The sequence below is a fragment of a genome, unplaced genomic scaffold, assembly GCF_019419815.1.
Source record: "Pyrus x bretschneideri cultivar Hongxiangsu unplaced genomic scaffold, Pyrus_bretschneideri_v1 Contig19, whole genome shotgun sequence".
Lineage (NCBI taxonomy): Eukaryota > Viridiplantae > Streptophyta > Magnoliopsida > Rosales > Rosaceae > Pyrus > Pyrus x bretschneideri.
Window position 1 is genome coordinate 293,919 of NW_025999490.1, and position 18,714 is coordinate 312,632.

An 18,714-nucleotide genomic window follows, 5' to 3' on the forward strand; every position below is an offset into this window, starting at 1 on the left:
CTTGCAAGTCACCGTATAATATATATATATATATATATATATATATATATATTATATCAGTAATTTTCAATAAATATGAGACATGCTGATTAAAGTGTTGCCATTGCAATTAACCAATTAATATTGGGAAAGGGATTGTAACAACCCGTCCCGGAATTTAGGGAACGAAAAGGGTATTTTGGTAATTTCACTTTTATTGTAGGATATTTGTTTGAAATGTGACTTTGTGGCCTTAAATGGTGTGCCATGTCACCCCCGCTCTGATTTTGTCCCCGGCCCCATTTCCATTTTCTTTCTCTCACTCTTCCTCTCGCTGCACCCAACCCTCCCCGAGGGTAGCTTGCACACCCACACACATACCAACTGTCTCTCTCTGATTTCCCTCACCTATCTTGTCCCTCTCCCTCATCTGTGTGTGACAACTCCGGAACCTGGACGCCATGGGAACCAGTGCAAAGGTACAAAGGAAAAATTGGCGAGTCTTGACCACCTCTAATCATGGTAAGTTATTAGAACCTTTTTTATCGTGTTTAGGAGTGATTTTGAGATGTCTTTGAGAAGTTTTGTGGTTTTTGGATGAAGAACACATTGGGAAGACTTTCCCCAGTTTCCTGTGAGAACCCGTGGGTTTCAAAGCGTTTTACGGCCACCTCATGTCTTGAAATTGGTACGAATCTCTTCCTTATTCCTTGGGCTTCAATTTGGTATATTGCATGACTTGTTTTAGTTAGGTTGGGGGGTTGAATGGAGCTTGGAAAGCTCTGGTTTCCTCCTTTGCGAATCCGGCTTGAAAACCGGATCAACCCAACCCAGAGTTTCGAACCCAAGCCTAAACCATAACCAAATTTGGGCTCAAAACCTAACCCAAGGCCTTCGGCCCACTAAGCCCAACCCAAGCCTTTAGGCCATGTAAGCCTGGCCCGAACGCAAATGGCCTTAGCCCAGGAACGAACCCCAACCCAGAACTGAATTGGCCCAAAACCCAGAACCGAACTGGCCCAAACACAGAACCCAATTGGTGAGTGGGCCTGGGGGTAGGCGCACATGGGTGTCTGCCTTGGCCGGCACTTGGAGCACACGCGCTTCCACCAAAGGTATTGTGCTCTGCCGCTGTCCACGGCGACGCCGACGACCCAAAATGGCTCGTAGTGGCGTGTGACCGTCAAGGCCGCCATCCCGCGATGGCACGTGGTGGTACCCGAGGTCCCCCTTATGTTTTTGGATGTCCTGAATTCGTTTATGACATTTGTTTCTCAAAATTCAATCGTTATGATTGAGTTTTATTAATTGGAACCGTTATGTGTTTAGGTGTAATTGTTTGTGGAATTTTCGTCCTCTTTTGTTTGCACGGCTCTTTGCCAATGGTGTAAGGTGAGTTGACACCTTCCAAAATGCATATTTTACTATAAGAAATGCGTACATGAAAAACATGATTTTATGACTACCTCGGCCCAAAACCCAGAACCGGACTAGCCCAAACACAGAACCCAGTCCACACGTGGGTGCCTGCCTTGGCTAGCGCGTGAAGCACATGCGCCTCTACTAGAGGTACTGTGCTCCGCTGCCGTCGCCGCCAGCGACTTTTCCAGTAACCCAAAATGGCACATAGCTGTCAAGGCCACCACCCCGTGGCGGCACGTAGGGGTACCCTAGGTCCACCGTATGTTTTTCAACGTACTGAATCCGTTTATGACGTTCGTTTCTGAAAATCGATCGTTATGATAAGGTTTTATTAATTGGTACTGTCATGTGTTTAGGTGCAATTGCTTATGGTGCTTCCGTCCTCTCTTGTTTGCACGGCTCTTCACCAACAGTGTAAGGTGAGTGAACCCCTTCCAAAATGCATATTTTACTATTAGAAATGCATACATGAAAAGCATGATTTTATGACTACGTTTTATGCAACGTTTATGAGTGAATTGGTTACCATGCTTTATCAATATCATGCTTTATCGACTTTGCGTCCCTTGTGGTATATATGATTGATGACTATATACATACTTGTGAACGTGGTTTTACAATATGGCGTTTTAGCTACTGAACTCTTATTAAGATAGTTATACACACACACACACACATACATATATTAAAAATATTATGTTAATGTTCTTATGTACTTACTTGGTGGTTATTCAAATGATCTGGCTACGAGCGAATGGTCCTGCCTACAGGCGAATGATACATTTATATTGGCTTTGGCTGTGGGTTGTGCCTACGGGCGGAAAATACTTATATTGGCTTCAGCCGGGGGTTATAATGCCTACAGGCGGAATATACTTATATTGGCTTCGGCCAGGGGTTGTAGTGTTTACGGACGGAAGATATTTATATGGCTTCGGTTAAGCATAGGTTGTTGGCTTCGGCCGGGAGATACTTATATATGGCTACGACCGGGTGTGGGTTGGTGACTTCGGCCGATTATGATAACATTGTTAAGCACTATATATGATATATGTTTTATGAAGTTTTATGGCATGCTAGGGTTTTCGGAAAACCTATTACATATTATGCTATACAAGTTTTCTAAACATGGGGGTTAGTATGTTAAAGATTAACTGTTTTATTACTACGTATATATCAACTTGGTATATTCATGTTTTGATTTGCGCCCCCTCAGGACTTAGAATCGAGGCGTACAATCCCAGCATCAAGGCACTCCCGCATCAGCATCTTCGAGTCCTCTCGGTGTAGGACCCATCCTTTTGTTCATTCAATTTTATATTATTCTTTTTTAGTGTCTCGGTTTAGTTGTATACTCTGAACACGTTCCATAAATGCACATTCATTATAATTAAATTTACAAGTTTTATTTATGTCGGTTAATTGTTTCTAGTTCTCATGCATCCTAATATGGCTTCGTCACCTTCGGGTGTCAGCTAGCATGTGCCTACCCTGGTGTTTGGAGAATATTAGGGTCAAGCGTGTCAATTTTGGATCCTTTCCAGATCCCTTCCACCTAATCTTCTTCATCAAATCATCCGGGCCCTTGAAATTTGATCCAACAGCTAAAAATATAGGCCCACTTTAAAAGTTATAATAATTTTAGATGTTGAATCAAATTTCAATGGTCCGAATTGTTTGATGAGAATGATTAGGTAGAAGAGATTCGGAAAGGATCCCTATCCTTTATTTGAACTCAGCAACCTACTACTCGGTCAATTGTCATTATCAAAGTTGATGTCAGATATGATCTGTTAGCAAATGACATAGATTATGTTATTTGCAGCGATCTTTAATCCTTTTGTTTATAGTTAATAAATCAACACTAACTTTTAACGACAAAGTCTTACTCTTAGTACTGTTTCATGTCTGAAAAGGCTTGGAAGTTGATGCTATCCAAGTCTGAACGCAATTCTGATTTTTCTTACTTGCCGATGAAGTTTTTGAAGCTTTCCACAACAGCAGAAATGATTTAGATAGCTTCTGGAATTCAATTAATATATCACTGATATAAGACATTACGGTTTTTTATTTACTTTTTTCTTTGGATATGTAGAAAATTTGTCATCCAGAGATTCATAAACTAAGTTACTTCGGGGAAATTATATATTATCTGGAAAACTAGTGGACCCCATCCAGTAGGATTGGCTTGTAGGGCAAATTTTCTTACATTTATGTTTGACCAATATATACAATCCAGATCCTTTGAACATGTCGTATGTCTTTTAGTTTGTTGAAAAGAAATACATCATGTCACCTTCCCATGGATGTTGAAGATAGCCATTTTTTGTAATATGGACTGCGATATGATGTTCCAGTGACCATTTGTTCAGACTTTTTTTTAATTGATTTTCACACTATTTCAGCCTTTTGCACAATTTTTTTGTGCCTCACATATTTTTTTATTTTATTTTTATCGTTAAATTAAATAAATCAAACGAAAATAACGTACGAACTTAAACAGTGGTGTGTGAGAAGAAAAAAAAAAGTGTAGTTATAATTTCTTTTAGTTTGGTACTGGAGGTGATTCACTTAGACTAAACTAAGACAACTAGCTACCAACTATTTTTGGTCATTGGCATAGTGGATAAAAACTCACAGTTAATGAAAAAACATACATTCAAGGTTACATAAACTCTTCGTTTGGAAAAGAATTACCCATGTGCGTTCTAAATCAGATATTTTACAATTGTTTAGGTTGAGAAAGTTGAAAAAGATTTTATTTTTATTATTATTTGTTGTATATATATGTATATGTTGCTAATTACGAAAGGTAGATGTGCGAATCCTCCGTTGTTTTAAAATGTTTCTTTTTGCTTAATCTTTCACTTATTTGATGTTCCTAATTGGATGTGTGTGAACGAGAATCGGCTGCTCACTGAGAAGTACCTAACCTACCGTACAAATTAAGGTTGGTCATATAAATTTATGTCAAATAATTAACCTAAAGAAAAACATAATTAATGATATAATCTTTTATTCTTTCAAGAACAAAACCCCATGCTTATCAAGGATTGTTTTGACCAGCAACCACATCTGATTTTTTTTTTCTTAGTTTTGACTTGGTCTAGGACTGCTAGAGCCTAGAAGCCAAGACTGACATGAACACTTGCCACAACCTCTTTCGCTCCATGACCTTGAGGTCTGATAGATTACGAACCACACACGTCCAAGACTTTTGTATAAGGTGTAAACCTTTAAAGATCATGGGGAGCAGGGTTCAATTTTCTTCCCACATTGTCGTTCCTTGATATTGAAAAGGAAGGATAATGCAATCTGACGCAAAGACAAATAACGCTCTTTAGGAGATTCACCAGGAAGAAAAATGTAGAGGAAAAGTCTTACCTCCTCGCATTTAAGGATTTTTCTCTATTTAAATACTGTTATCTCGTTACTGACAAATTACAGGTTAACACATATGCATACATTTTTTTCCTTTTATAATTTTATAAGTCGTACCATAGGGATTGGATGTGAAAAACAAAGCGCCGGCTGTCGACTACTTAACATGCTCCATGTCCTTTATCCGGGCTTGGGATCAGCAGCGTAATTAAACTTACGCAAGCGGAGTTAAATTTGTGGTTAATCTGTGCAAGGTGCATGATTTAGGATTCATACAGCCGACCCCACTTAGTGAGATAAATCTTCTTGTTGTTGTCATTTTGGTAAATCACTTCATTATAGGTGTTAATTTGTGGTTTGTAAGAAGTTTTTCCTCTTTACAAATGGTGATCTCGCTACAAATAAATTGTAGTTTGACACATCCACAAATTTTTTTATTTTTATTTTGAGAAGTCACTTCATTATAAATTTCTAAGTGCTAATTTGTGATTTGCAAGCAACCTCCTCTTTACAAACAACTCTCGCTCTCTCTCTCTCTTTACACATAAATGACAATCTAACACGAGCAAAAAATTTTCTTTTGTATATTTTAGTACGTCACTTCATTACAAATGTTAATTTATGATTTTCCAAAATCAATTAGCTGCTTCTCTCTCATTTTCACAAACCATAAAAAAACTTGCAAATCTTCCCCTTCCTTTCGGTGTTTATGTTGCCAACAAGGTACTGGACGGTGAGCATAGTAAACCAATAATTCCTGGAGTTGGTTCTCCTTCTCCAAAACCTACCATTTACCAAGTATCTTCATACATAAAGTCTCTCTTTGGAAAAACTCATGTAAACACAGAACCTCTAATTCTTTCCAGTGAATGTTAAAAATCAAATCGACGAGAAACGAAACAAGAAAGAAAGGGAACTTATTATACAAGTAGAGGGGCATTTACAACGAATGAGGCATAAAATTACACCCCATCACAAGCACACAAGGAGAAAACGCAATGCACAAAATTGGGATAAAGTCCAATTCGAACTATTTATCCCGTTTTACTTCCTACTCTACAACTATTTCCAGTATGGCGGTAAGTCTGGGTTTTCTGTACCTCCTAAGGAGTAAAGAAGAGCATACAACACTTACAGATGACATAGCCATGCATGCACCGGCTGCCCATGGCGGCAACATGATCCCCAGCGATGGGAAGAAGACCCCTGCGGCAATAGGTATTGCGATCACATTGTACGCCATGGCAAACACGTAATTCAATCGAATACGAGTAAAGGTTTTCCTTGAGAGATCAATGGCTGTGATTACGTCTTCCAAGTTATTTCTCATCAGCACGTAGTCAGCTGCTTCAATTGCAATATCCGTCCCTGCCCCGATTGCCATACCAACATCAGAAGCAGCTAGGGCAGGAGAGTCATTGATTCCGTCACCAACCATGGCAACTATACTTCCATCTTTTTGGAATGAACAAACCACATCAGCTTTTCCAGCCGGCATTACCTCTGCCCTCACGTCTTGAATGCCAACCTGCCCAGCAATGTATTCACATGTATGTCAAAAGTCTACGCAACTAAAACATAGAAATCATATGACTAAACGTTACCAAATCATTATATTAAATCCTTTTTCTTTTTTTTTCAGAAAAGGAAATATCCGTACCCGCTTGATTTCCAAAAATAATCTCTAACTTTCAGTTTATACGAAGACTCTTAAGTTCATATAAGGTCAAACATGATTGCATCCAAAACTAAATGAAAAATGTAACCCGAAATAAAAGTCAAAGTTGCACATTTTTTTCTGTCAAAATTATCAGAACTTAGTTTGACAAATGGATAAACAGATATATACTAACCTCCTTAGCAACAGCTTGTGCTGTCCTCCGATTATCCCCAGTAACCATGACTGGTATGACACCCATCTTACGTAGTCCTTCTATCACTATGGCAGCTTCTCTTTTTAGAGGGTCCGCAACCCCCAATACACCAATTAAATTGCCTTCATATGCAACAAGTATGCCTGTCTTTGCACTTTCTTCCAGCTCTACTACAAAGTTCTCTACATGTGTAGGAATGTCGATTCCACTTTCAGTCATCAGCTTCCTATTACCGACCTGTTTAGGATACAATACTTCCAATAAGCAACCATGGATGGTGAAGCATATCAGGATGGAAGCCATATGGAAATTTAGAACTCACCAGAACAAGTTTTCCATCTATAAAGCACTGTATACCTCTTCCGGGCAAAGCAGAGAACTCTGAGGCATCAAAAAGCCATCCAGAAAGTGTGGTGTCTTTGCTCTTGTTCGGGGCATCGTTAGTGACGGAAGGCTCATCAAAAAAGTGAAAATGGCGTGCATATTCCACTATTGCTTTTGCCAATGGGTGTTCACTGCTAGCCTGAGCCAACAAAAAGAAAATATAAAAAAAATATATTAGCGGAGCTGTCAACTTTCTGCAGTTGAATGTTTAGAACTTTATATTAAAGCATGTAACAATGTTAGATGTCACATTTCCAAGGGCTACCAGCGAAAACATTTGAATTAAAAAATAATAATGATATAGAAAGAAGGTTTCTCTGGAGAGGTAATAGAAAGTTACCTCTGCAGAAGCCACCAATTTAAGAAATTCTCCACGATCCATTCCCGTGAAAACTTTTACAGTAGTAACTGTCGCTTTTCCCTGGGTCAGGGTACCAGTTTTATCAAATATCACATACTTGATCTTCTGAGCTCTTTCCAAAGCATCTCCTCCTTTTATCAGCACACCATTATTAGCCCCAACCCCCGTCGCAACCATGACAGCAGTTGGTGTTGCCAAGCCCAGTGCACAAGGACATGCAATTACCACAACCGATATGGAAAACATAAGGGCAAATACAAAGTGATTTCCGTTTTCAGGGAGCCACTTTTCTGGGTAAGCTCCAAAGGCTCCAGCAATATACCTAAAGCGAATCAATAGAACATACAAGTTATCAATAGCTGGCCTAAACATTCTCAACTTACAAATTCACTAATTATGCGAAAGATCATAATAAATACGGTCAACTTACCAACCCAACAATGTCAACAATGCCAAGGCAACTACAGTCGGGACGAAAATGCTAGCAATCTGCAAGTATGGAGAGATGGAAGACATTAGTTGCACTTTACTTCAAACTTTACAGAAGTTAATGAATTAGCTTTAGTGGAAATAAAGAAGGGCTAAAAATTATAGGGGGACTTAGCAACTTCTCACAAGCAACTTTATAAGAAATAATTCGACAATACCCCTGAAAATGATATTCATATATAGCATAAGTATCACATAGAAAAACTAATTCAAAAACTACATTTCCAGCACTTACAAAATCAGCAAATTTCTGAATAGGAGCTTTGGACATCTGAGCAGTCTCGACCAAATTAATTATCTGACTTAAAACTGTATCGGATCCAACTTTTGTAACTTGTATGTGAAGAGCTCCATGTAAATTTATCGTTCCTCCTATAACTAATGAATTTACTTCCTTTGAAACAGGTATAGCTTCACCAGTCACCATACTCTCATTGACATAACTTGAACCCCACACAACCATACCATCAGCAGGAACTTTGGTACCAGGAAGAACTTTTAACACATCCCTGGGCTGAATCAGCAAGGCATCAATTTCCCTTTCTCCAATGACTTTCCCACCTAATAAACAATTTAATCAAATTAGCCCCTTATCTAGAATTTTATATTCAATTCCACCATAAACTTTGATTTGGTTAAAGAATGATAAGAATATCAAATATTAAAACATAGGGACATGAAATATCAATTGGTAATGGAGGAAGAAAAATGAAAAACAAAACAAACAAACAGAATGATTGGTTAAATTATGATAACAATATCAAATATTAAAACACAGGGACATGGAATATCAATTGGTAATGGAGGAAGAAAAATAAAAAAATGAAAAACAAAACAAACAAACGGAATGGAACGATGTACCTTTATCTTTGACAATTAACAATGCTGTAGCTGGAGCAAGTTCTATCAACTTCTTGATGGCATCTGATGTTTTTCCTTTTGCAAGGCACTCCAGATATTTCCCCAAAAGTACAAATGTTATTAGCATGGAACTTGTTTCAAAGTATGTTGGAGACCAGAACCCAGTGACTGCACCATATAGAAGTGCGCATACAGAATAGAAGTAAGAGGCCGAAGTTCCCAATGCGACCAAAACATCCATGTTAGTTGAACCATTTCGTAAGGCTCTGGCAGCTGCAATGTAGAAGCGCTTCCCAATAACAAATTGAACAACACTGACCAATGCCCACTTCAACCAATCACCCATTTCGAAGGGCCCACATTTCCAGAGCAGTAACGAATAAAGAAGCGGGATATGAGGACAAACTACTCGAATGAAAAAGATAGGAATCTGGAGACAATTTATTGATGTCAGTTAACAGATTTTAAAAGTAATATATACATATCTATACTTAGTACTTATGCATGCATACATAAAAAACATAAGAAAATATTAGGACTAAGCGTCTAAAGGAGCTCCTGATAACCAGTGTCTCGATGCATTCTGAATGAACTACTTAAGAAACAATATGCTTCTGTTTAGAAAATTGAACTTTAAAATTAATTAACTTAATTTCTCTTATGATAGAAGTGATCTGTTCAATACCAAGCTGTTCAATACTGTACTGCTATCAGGCAAATTAGGCAAACAGAACTGAACAAGAATGAAGGGAAGAGGAAAAAACTAAGGTATGACATATAGCATAATCATGCGTCATTTTTTCTATTGATAAAGCATATAACCATGTGTATGTTAAGAGAGAAATATACTCACACTGAGAAGCAAACTGGACAGAAACAGCCGAAACATATTTGAGGCTTCATCGATATCTTTAGAAGTCATTCTTGTATAAGGGTTTGCCACTTGTAGTTTAAATTTCTCATTGCTTGATTCCTGAATCTCATCCACCAAGGATCTAGAAGTGACAATTTCAGGATCAAAGAGGATTTCAAGTTCTCTTGAAATCCTGTCAACATGAAAATGTCTCACCCCTTTCAAAGTGCTAATTATGGCTTCTAAAGTCTGTGCATCCATCTCGCTGAATACGCCAGCAACTCCAAGTACGATTTTATCCTGTTGACTACTCTGCACAAGTGATGCATCAAAACCAGCATCTTCAATGGCATTCACTATCTCATCTTTACTAATTACCAGAGGATCATACTCCACTTCCCCTAGTGAAGTTGCCAGGGCTACTACAGCTCTTTTGACCCCAGGAAGCCCTTTTAGAATACCTTCAACAGAGTTCACACAGGCAGCGCAGGTCATACCTCCTATTGAGAACTGACCAGACAGGGTACCATGTGGCTTTGTTCCACTTGCACTGGGCTCAGGTATAACCTCTGCCTCAAACCCAGCATCTTCAATTGCATTCTTGATGTCTTCATCCTGAATGAACAGAGCTAAGTAGTCTCAGTAACTAAAAAGCTCCGTACTTCTCAAAAACAAGTTGGTAAGCAGTATAGAATCATGATTAACCCCTCAAGCGATCAACTGAAGAACACACAAGGAAGATCAAGGATTAAGAAAGTTGGCCAGAACTTTACTCGAGAAATTCCCAAGGAAGGGCAACAAAATATTTAGAATTAAATTGGCAACCTACCAATCATATAAATCATTTGAACGCTTCTGTGTAGTTCATAGGAACATCACCCATTACAACGGTCGAAAATAACCAATTCAGCCAACAAGTGCAGATACGATGCAGGAAAATAGCAAGCAAAGCCTAGTATCCAACTTTTTGGAGCAAGTACTAGTGAAAGTAAAAATGTGAAAGAGTCCTGATTTATTGAAGTACAAATTACATAAGACCAAGGAGAGTTTCAGAGAGAAAGTTTGCACATTTATAGTACTAACGGCATGTAATCAGCAGCTTCACTGATTTCAACACTTGCTGATTCAAATGCAGGTTTCTTACATTATCCGGATTAATAACAACCTTACATTATCTTAATTTTTAAAACTAAAAGTACCCATATCTACATAAGCTATCCGATCCAGTTGGGTATGGCTGCCTCCCGGAATCGGGCATATGTTATATCTGAGTCATCCTTATGCAAAATTTACAAGAAAAGTGTACCACCAAACCAATCACAATTTTTTTTTTCAAAATGCACCATATGAGACATAATTTGAGTCCAACAAAAAGTAAATGTGTGTGTGTGTGTGAGAGAGAGAGAGAGAGAGAGAGAGAGAGAGAAAGCCCATCATTAAAGAGGGGATGCGGAAGAATAATCTGTCACTTTAGACTAATTCTTATCATGATTGCAGCTCCAAGTATATAAAGTAAAACCACATAATAACTGAAGTACCAAATAATTAACCCTTAATCATGATCCAGTCCAACATAAAGCATAAACAAAAAACAAGCATGATCAACCAAAACTCGATCCTAGGATTATTCGAAAACCACACTAATCCTCAGTGTTTTCGAACACTAAGGAACACCAAAACAACTACCAAAGCTCAAAATTCACTAACCCATGATACCATCCGCCTTAAGATCAACACTCAAATACAATTTAAAAAGAAAAAAAAAACCAAACTTTCTAAAAATTAAGCAAGCAGGACTAAACCATACTTCAAAACGCCCAAAACCAACTACCAAAAGCTCAAAAAATTTCGAAAACGGACACGAACCCAATTGCCCAATTCAGCCAGAGACACCCAAAAACCCAGCAAAACCCACCAGCATTCAAAAACCACATCCGATCAAAAGCTAAATTTGACTAACCTTGACCAATCTCGGATCAAAAACCACATCGGCCCTGTTCTGGAGCAACGCCACGGAGGCCGTGAGAACCCCATTGACGCTCTGCAGAGCACCTTCGACAGAATTCGAGCAAGCAGCACACGTCATACCAGAGACTCTGACTTGAACCCTCTTCATCCCGGCTTCAACTCCCTCCGAATTCTCATACGAATCCAGGAGCCTCACGTTCTCCAAATCGCCGAAGTCGCCGGCGGCAACCATCGACGTCGGAGCTCGGGCGGAGACTTGGGTAAGCTGGAGGTCTCTGGGACTCGGCGCCATTGTAAGGTACCGAGCCGATAGAAAAAAAAGACAGAGAAATTTATACAAAAAAAAATGGAGCGAATTGTAGAGAGAGAAAATGGAGATTGTTTTTGTAGAGAGAGAAGGGGAGGATGGAGGAGACTTTTCCGAGGGAGATGGTTGAGACAGCAATTTTCTAACCAAAGTCTTGGGAGAGCTGGTGGGGAGGGAGGGTGGCGTTTTTACGGTTTTGCCCTTGTGTATTTCTGGTAATTTGGTAATTACAAATATGAGGAGTTGGTACTGCCCTTCTGAGAGTTGTACTTCCCACTTGGGTGGTCTTTGTACCGCACGAAGGAGGTGGCTTCAAGGCCAACGTGGCGTGTGTATTCGTAAATACAATAAAACGTGTCTTGGTTAAGTTCGTAGGGAAACTTCAACTTGTCTACGTCCTAATTGGACTTGAATTGTTTGCGTATGTTTCTCTTCACCCGTAACGAATTACACAAACAACACAACTTCGAAAACAAAAATTTTAAATCCTGTTGTCAGGATGTGTAAATGTAATTATTAATGGAGCAGGATTCGAAACTATTACAATAATTTAAGAAATGAGAAGTTTCAAACTTAGGCCGCACGAGTAGAAACTCAACATCATATCCACTAAGATATTGGACATCCTGCAACCTCCTCTTATTACACCGATAATTTTGCTGTCTGACTATAAATTAGTAGCACAATGAGATTCAAAATTGTTTGACATATTTCATAGTGAAAAAAGAATCACTTGATTAATTACAACTTATTCAAAAATAAATTTTCATGATGATCTGTCTTTTCTATTAGACTAATGTGATGGTATCTTATTGGCCAAAGAAAGTTGTGATACCCATTCAAAAAAAAAAGTTTATGATTATATCTTGTTTACTTTAAAGGTAACAAATAAGACTTTGACCAAATGCATTCACATCAAGTTTGTTTGCTTTCTTTTCCTTGGTATATTCTAAACCTTATTATTAGTAATTATGCAACTTTTATTTGCAAAAAACATTAATTATTTGACCTTTATGACTTTTATGAAGGGCAAAGTTTTATGAAACTTCTTAAGAGTCATCTAAAAAATTAATACAAAGAATAAAGAAATTGGAATGAAAATTAGTTTCATAACAATTATACCAAACATACAGCATTACGGCTTCCAGATCATGAGGAGCGGAGGGTCAAAACAACTCAAATTGCTTGCAAGAAATATAAAATGCATTTCTTATACCTTTTTGAGTTAATCTGACCTTTTTCCAATGCATTTTTTTAGAATGAGGATCCTTTTCTGATCCTCTTTGTGAGGATCATAGAAATCCTCTATTCGCATCCATTCATTGCACATTATACGGTCGATTTCTTTTTAGGTATTATTTATATTCAATTTTAAATTAAAAAAATTACAATAAATTTTAACCGTACAATATACGATAAACAGACATGATTGAAGAATCTTCATTCCATTTTTTAGGCCTTTCAAGTATGCCACATCACATTCCAGATTATTATATTACTGTTAGTGTGCAACTTGTGGACAAAAGTTCACGAGGAATGCTAAGAAGACATTCTCAAACTAGGGCTAACATTAATTCATATGTCAATATTATAAATCATTATACAAAAAATATAAAATGACATAAACTCTATAAAAATTTTCATTTTTAAAAGAATTTCCTTAACGTATCTCGATTTATTATGGGTTTTAGAACTAGCTGGGCTGCAAATGTCTTTTCGCACCTTGTTAAAATAGGCATCGCAGATTTGTCAATACCAGGTGCACCCACAGTTTTTGCTTTGGTCACCTCACCTGGCCATGTGCTTTTCTCCCTCCAAGGTCTATTGTTTTTCTCGTTTATTCTTTCTTTTTGTCCATGAAATCCGAAATTAAAATTGGAATTTGTCGGAAAAAAAAAAAGGACCACGTTTATTTTGCTAGGAGTCGTCGAAAACGTGTAATTTACGGCCAACTTGGTCCGGAGCTGCCTACCTCAGTTTTCAAAGGGAAAGGAAAAGAAGAGCGACCTTGCGAGAGGGTAGTTTGGGAACTACGACGTGAATTTGCTTGGAGTGACGGAGTCTTTGTTGGATATAACGAAAAAGCGTGACGATAGTTTGCCGGCATATTGCAGCGGAGACGGCAGCCGTCGGATGCTTTGACCGGTATTGAAACCCATGGCAAGTCGGTGGTTTCGCAGATCGCTTTCTCACCTGGGTTAAGTAATTGCGGATGAGAATTTCTTTAGGGTTAGCCTGTTAGGGTTTAGGATATTTACTTCATATAGTAACAACTTTGCGATTGGTGAATGCAATGTTCTATTCTAGGTGATAAGTTAACAAACTTTTGATTTTGCTTTTAAACGAACGGCACTACAAAAATGTATAGGTTTTTTTTTTATTCAAAATGATTCGTGAAATTGGCACTATTCATTGTGGTCTCTGACAATGAAAATCGATATAAGTGATCTTTGAGTTTATCCATCGATCGTAAATCATTTTAGTCATTTCGTGAAAAATTTGTCAATATCCTCACTAAGTGGAGTGGTTAGTTTGACAAAAATACCCTTAAAAAAAGTGGTCACGTGGTCGTTCAAAAGATATTGATAAATTATTCACGGAATGACCAAAATGATTTACGGTGGACAAATTCAGGGATCACTTCTGTCGGTTTTCACTGACAGAGACTAACCTGAGGAATTATGCTAATCTCGGAAACTATTTTGACTAAGGAACTGTAATTAGCACTTCAAAAATCTCATTCTACACTCCTCACAAGTGTTATTTTATTTCTACTTATAGAAAGTTTGGAGTGCGAAATGAGATTTTTGGAGTGCTAATAACAATTTCCTTTTGACTAAAGAGTTTAAATATATATTGTCGTCATAGTTGTATAATCAACCACAATGAGATATTGAACTCGCCACCAACATTTCTCACATTCTCGTACATGAAAATCAAATTTGAGATCTTCTTTTTAACTTAGTAAAGGCAACCATCATTTGGAAACAGACTAGTTTTTTTTTTTTTTTTTTTTGTCAAATTTAAAGACTAGTGGATTAACTATACATTCATCTTGTTTTTTCTCTACTTTCCACCATCATTCTTCATTCATCTTTACTCTTATACACTTCACCTTTTCTCAAGCATAAAATTGATGTACACTTTGTGTAATCTGTTAGTTTTTTTTTCCCTCTCTCCACCATCATTCTTTATTCCATGTATCATTATGCAAATGCAAATCATTTTCGGTCCTTAATTATCAAAGGATTAAGTATCCGTACAATAACTATTTCATTTTTAGTTGTTATCTTTTATGCTTGAGATAAATCAAAGTATATAAGAGAAAAGATGAATGAAAAATGGTGGAGAGAGTGAAAAAAAAAAAACAAGATAGATGAATAAAAACAAAATAATTTAAAGAAAAAACAACTTAAATCATTTTTGTTTTGTGTACTTTTTTTTATGTTAATTTCTTCCACAGCTCTCTAATTCTTCTAATACTCCCTTAGGTAGCAATTACCTCATTTTTATTTCCACGTACTTCTGTTTTATCTCCGACACAAAAACAAAACTTAAAAGAAATAAATGAAATAATTATCAAGCAGACTCCATAAGTTCCTATGAATAAAAATCATTTGTCTTTCACTTCGGCAGGCATGCCATATTGCCATGCAAACTCGCAATAAACGAGAGCCATTCATTTTGGAAAGATGACCTGCTTCCACTTACTTGATACTTGATGGAGAAGAAAAGGTAGTGTAAAATACAGAGAAATTAAGGGGATGAATAACGATCCACTACTACTACAACGCATGCATGCTCGAATTTAGCAAGATAAGAAGACAGCTCATCCTTCCACCAAAACACAGCTCTGTCGACCTCCAAATGGCACAGCTGACTGACGTGGCACCCACTTCTTCTCTGCCCATCCGACGTGGAAAATTTGGAATACAAGCTGTACTTTACGGTAACGTATGATCGAGAGAGGGCAATATGGTAATTTTGCACAGTAGAATTAGGTGATATCCCTAGGTTTAGATGAACAACTAAATCCATCAAAATCTAACCCAGTAGAATTGCTTTAAGTCTGTGCCATCCTCCATGGATGATTGGGACATACAAACTGGGGATGTCCTTATCGAAGGGTTTTAATATATGTTAGTGTTCTTGGTGAATAGCAGGTGATCTGAAACAGGCATATATAGTTGGTGCAACGTCGTCCATGACCAACACCCCATATTAGTTATGGACAATTGTGACTTGTGACTAGACTAGCTAATTGGTCTCCTACCAAATCTAACCTAGGGTTTGTCAAATAATAATATCATGATATCAAATCATCTAGAAAACTAGCTAGTTTGTCATCCTCAAAAATGATTTCTTTCTCATGTTTTTTTACAAGAAGCGATAGCAATTTTTCATTAAAATACAATAGCAAATACAATGTTGTAACATGAGTTCGTATTCTTCAGTAACCAAATTACTTATCTAGAGATAAACAAATAAACATAATGAGTAATATCTTAACTGGCTACAACCACAAACGTCACCGAAACTAGCACAAGCACCAATAGAACAAATTTGTCACAAAACGGAAGACTAAGGCATATATAATGTCATACTAACAATTAAGACCACATTAAACCATCGCTAACAAAGATCAAATCACGATAATATAATGTTAGGTTAGATTTTAACTTTGGTCATTTGTGGGTACCTTCAGTATATCATATTGCAAGTGCAAGTGCTTGATATATAATTAATAAAAGGACCAAAATCGGAATTTAACATAACACCTAGATTCACTGTTAGCAACTTAACCAAACACACTAGCTAATCTAACTAATTTTAAATCGAAATCAAAGAGCATCACCAACAACTTCTCTAAAAGAGGTTATTTTGGCTACTTTAACTTAAAAGGCAGTAATAACAATTCCAACATACTAATTATTTTAGTTTTTAGTACCGTGGCTCGCTATTTTTAGGGAGAAGGAGAGAGAAACTAACTGGCTAGCTAAACATTTAAAATTATTATGTCACTTGTATGCTCATGCTCCAATCTTTGTGTTCGGTTGTCGAACATACGAAAGAACAACGAGATCTTAAGGCGAAGTAACAACATTTAATGGCAGAAAACGATATATGACAGCAAAGCAGCAGAGCGATGAAATTTGAATTTTAAGATTGTTGTCCGATTAATAAAACGACCAAAAAATGGATACTAACTAATTCAACATTAGTTAGTTAAGCCTATGTGATTCTATGTAGTCAACCACCCTAATTCATAGTATGGAGAAATAAGTTACAAACATACCTAATTGTTTGACAATAGAAAAGTGAAAAGGTTAGTAGTTGCCAAAGACACTAACCCAAAAATCATTTATGGTTTTAATAATGAAAGACTAAATTTGCAGATGTGGGAGCTTTTACTTGCTAATTATATGTAATGGAGGACTCCCTACACTGAAATAAAAACATACGTACCATATTAATTAAACTAAAGTAAAAACATATGTACCATATTAGTTAAACTGAAATACACGAGTTCAAATTGAAATCCGAGCAGAAACACATAATCAAAAATGCATTTCACACATAAGCCTCGTTTGGTACATGGGATGGACGGAACACAGTGGGACAAAAGTAGTTTGTTCTACTCTGGCCTGCATACCAAACATAGCACAAAAAACCTCCTTTCCATCTCATTCCATCTCGTCTCTTTCTATCCCGTCTACGTACCAACCACGCCCATCATGTCAACATGTTTTCACACGACAATATTTGCGTGGCAACGAATTTGTCGCTGCAGTTGATTTAGAGCATTTACCTTGAACCCGAGATTTTGAGCTCGACTACTCCTTAATATGGCTTATAAAACAATCTTTATGCGTTGTGTGGACCTTATGGACTAGGCCTATATACCTTCACCAACTAGCGCATTTACGTATTAATTGTTTTGGGCTCTTCTTGTATTTTTGCCTTATGGACTAGGCCCAAACAACATCACCGAATCGGCAATCGCAGCAAGTTCTGCGCAGCGCTTCTTCATCGTCACAACCTTCCTTCCAATTCTTTCCAAACCCTGGCTTCTTCAATCCCCACCGCAGCATCTCCGCCGCCCACAGCATCTCCTTCCGCCTCCAAACCCTTCTCCAATTCCCTCCACCACTTCCCAAATCCTCACTTTCTGCAACTCCGACCTCTCTCCTCGCCCTCAGGTACTCCATATTTCTGTTATTGTTGTCGCCATTGTTCAAAGTTTCAATTTTTAAATTTTGGGTTTGGGAATAGCTCAGTAACTTGAATTGTTGATTGAATTTCAGGTGCCTCTAATATTGTTGTCAATCATTAAGTCGGATGAATTTAGCACCGCAGTCAGCAAAGCTAAAGGTAATTTTTTTTTTTTTTTTTTGGGTTTTTTCTGGTTTTCAAAATCTTTTTGTTTTGAGAAAACTTGCCATATTTTCATACAACTTATCTGATGTAAGTATAAAATTTCATATAGATGGGTTATTGCTGGTTCCGTCATAGTAATTCTATATGTTTTAACTTGAATATGGTAAAACCCAAGGTCCATTTGGTTTCTGATCTGTTGTGTGCGTTTTGGTGCAGCCTACATTCCAATTCTTTAAAGACGGGGAAGAAGGTGGCTCAAGTTGTTGGTGCTAATGTTGCTCGCTTGAGAAACACTTTTGGAAGTTTGGGAAATACGACCTAGTATTGGAAAACAATATAGTCAAGTCCTAAGTTCTTGTCTTGATAACGGACAAAATGATTCAAACTTGTGATCTCGTGTAATATTATGAAAGAAAATTATTAAAACAACAATTGTTGGGTTACCATATGTCATATG

General features: G+C 37.4%; 1 protein-coding gene and 1 long non-coding RNA gene across 2 annotated transcripts; one reads left to right on the forward strand and one right to left on the reverse strand.

Moving 5' to 3' along the window:
* Positions 1-5,684: 5,684 nt before the first annotated feature.
* On the reverse strand, positions 5,685-12,019 carry LOC103953238 (copper-transporting ATPase RAN1). The gene is made up of 9 exons (XM_009364972.3): positions 11,565-12,019; positions 9,605-10,219; positions 8,752-9,181; positions 8,126-8,451; positions 7,832-7,890; positions 7,381-7,723; positions 6,979-7,179; positions 6,636-6,893; positions 5,685-6,310 (listed from the first exon to the last, which is right to left on the reverse strand). The coding sequence occupies exons 1-9, from the start codon at positions 11,862-11,864 to the stop codon at positions 5,834-5,836; spliced, it is 3,009 nt and encodes a 1,002-aa protein (XP_009363247.1). The 5' UTR covers positions 11,865-12,019; the 3' UTR covers positions 5,685-5,833.
* A 5,759-nt stretch (positions 12,020-17,778) lies between these two features.
* Positions 17,779-18,705, forward strand: LOC103953342. The gene is made up of 3 exons (XR_007257759.1): positions 17,779-18,079; positions 18,185-18,251; positions 18,474-18,705. It is a non-coding gene; the product is annotated as an uncharacterized LOC103953342 (long non-coding RNA).
* The last annotated feature ends 9 nt before the right edge of the window (positions 18,706-18,714 follow it).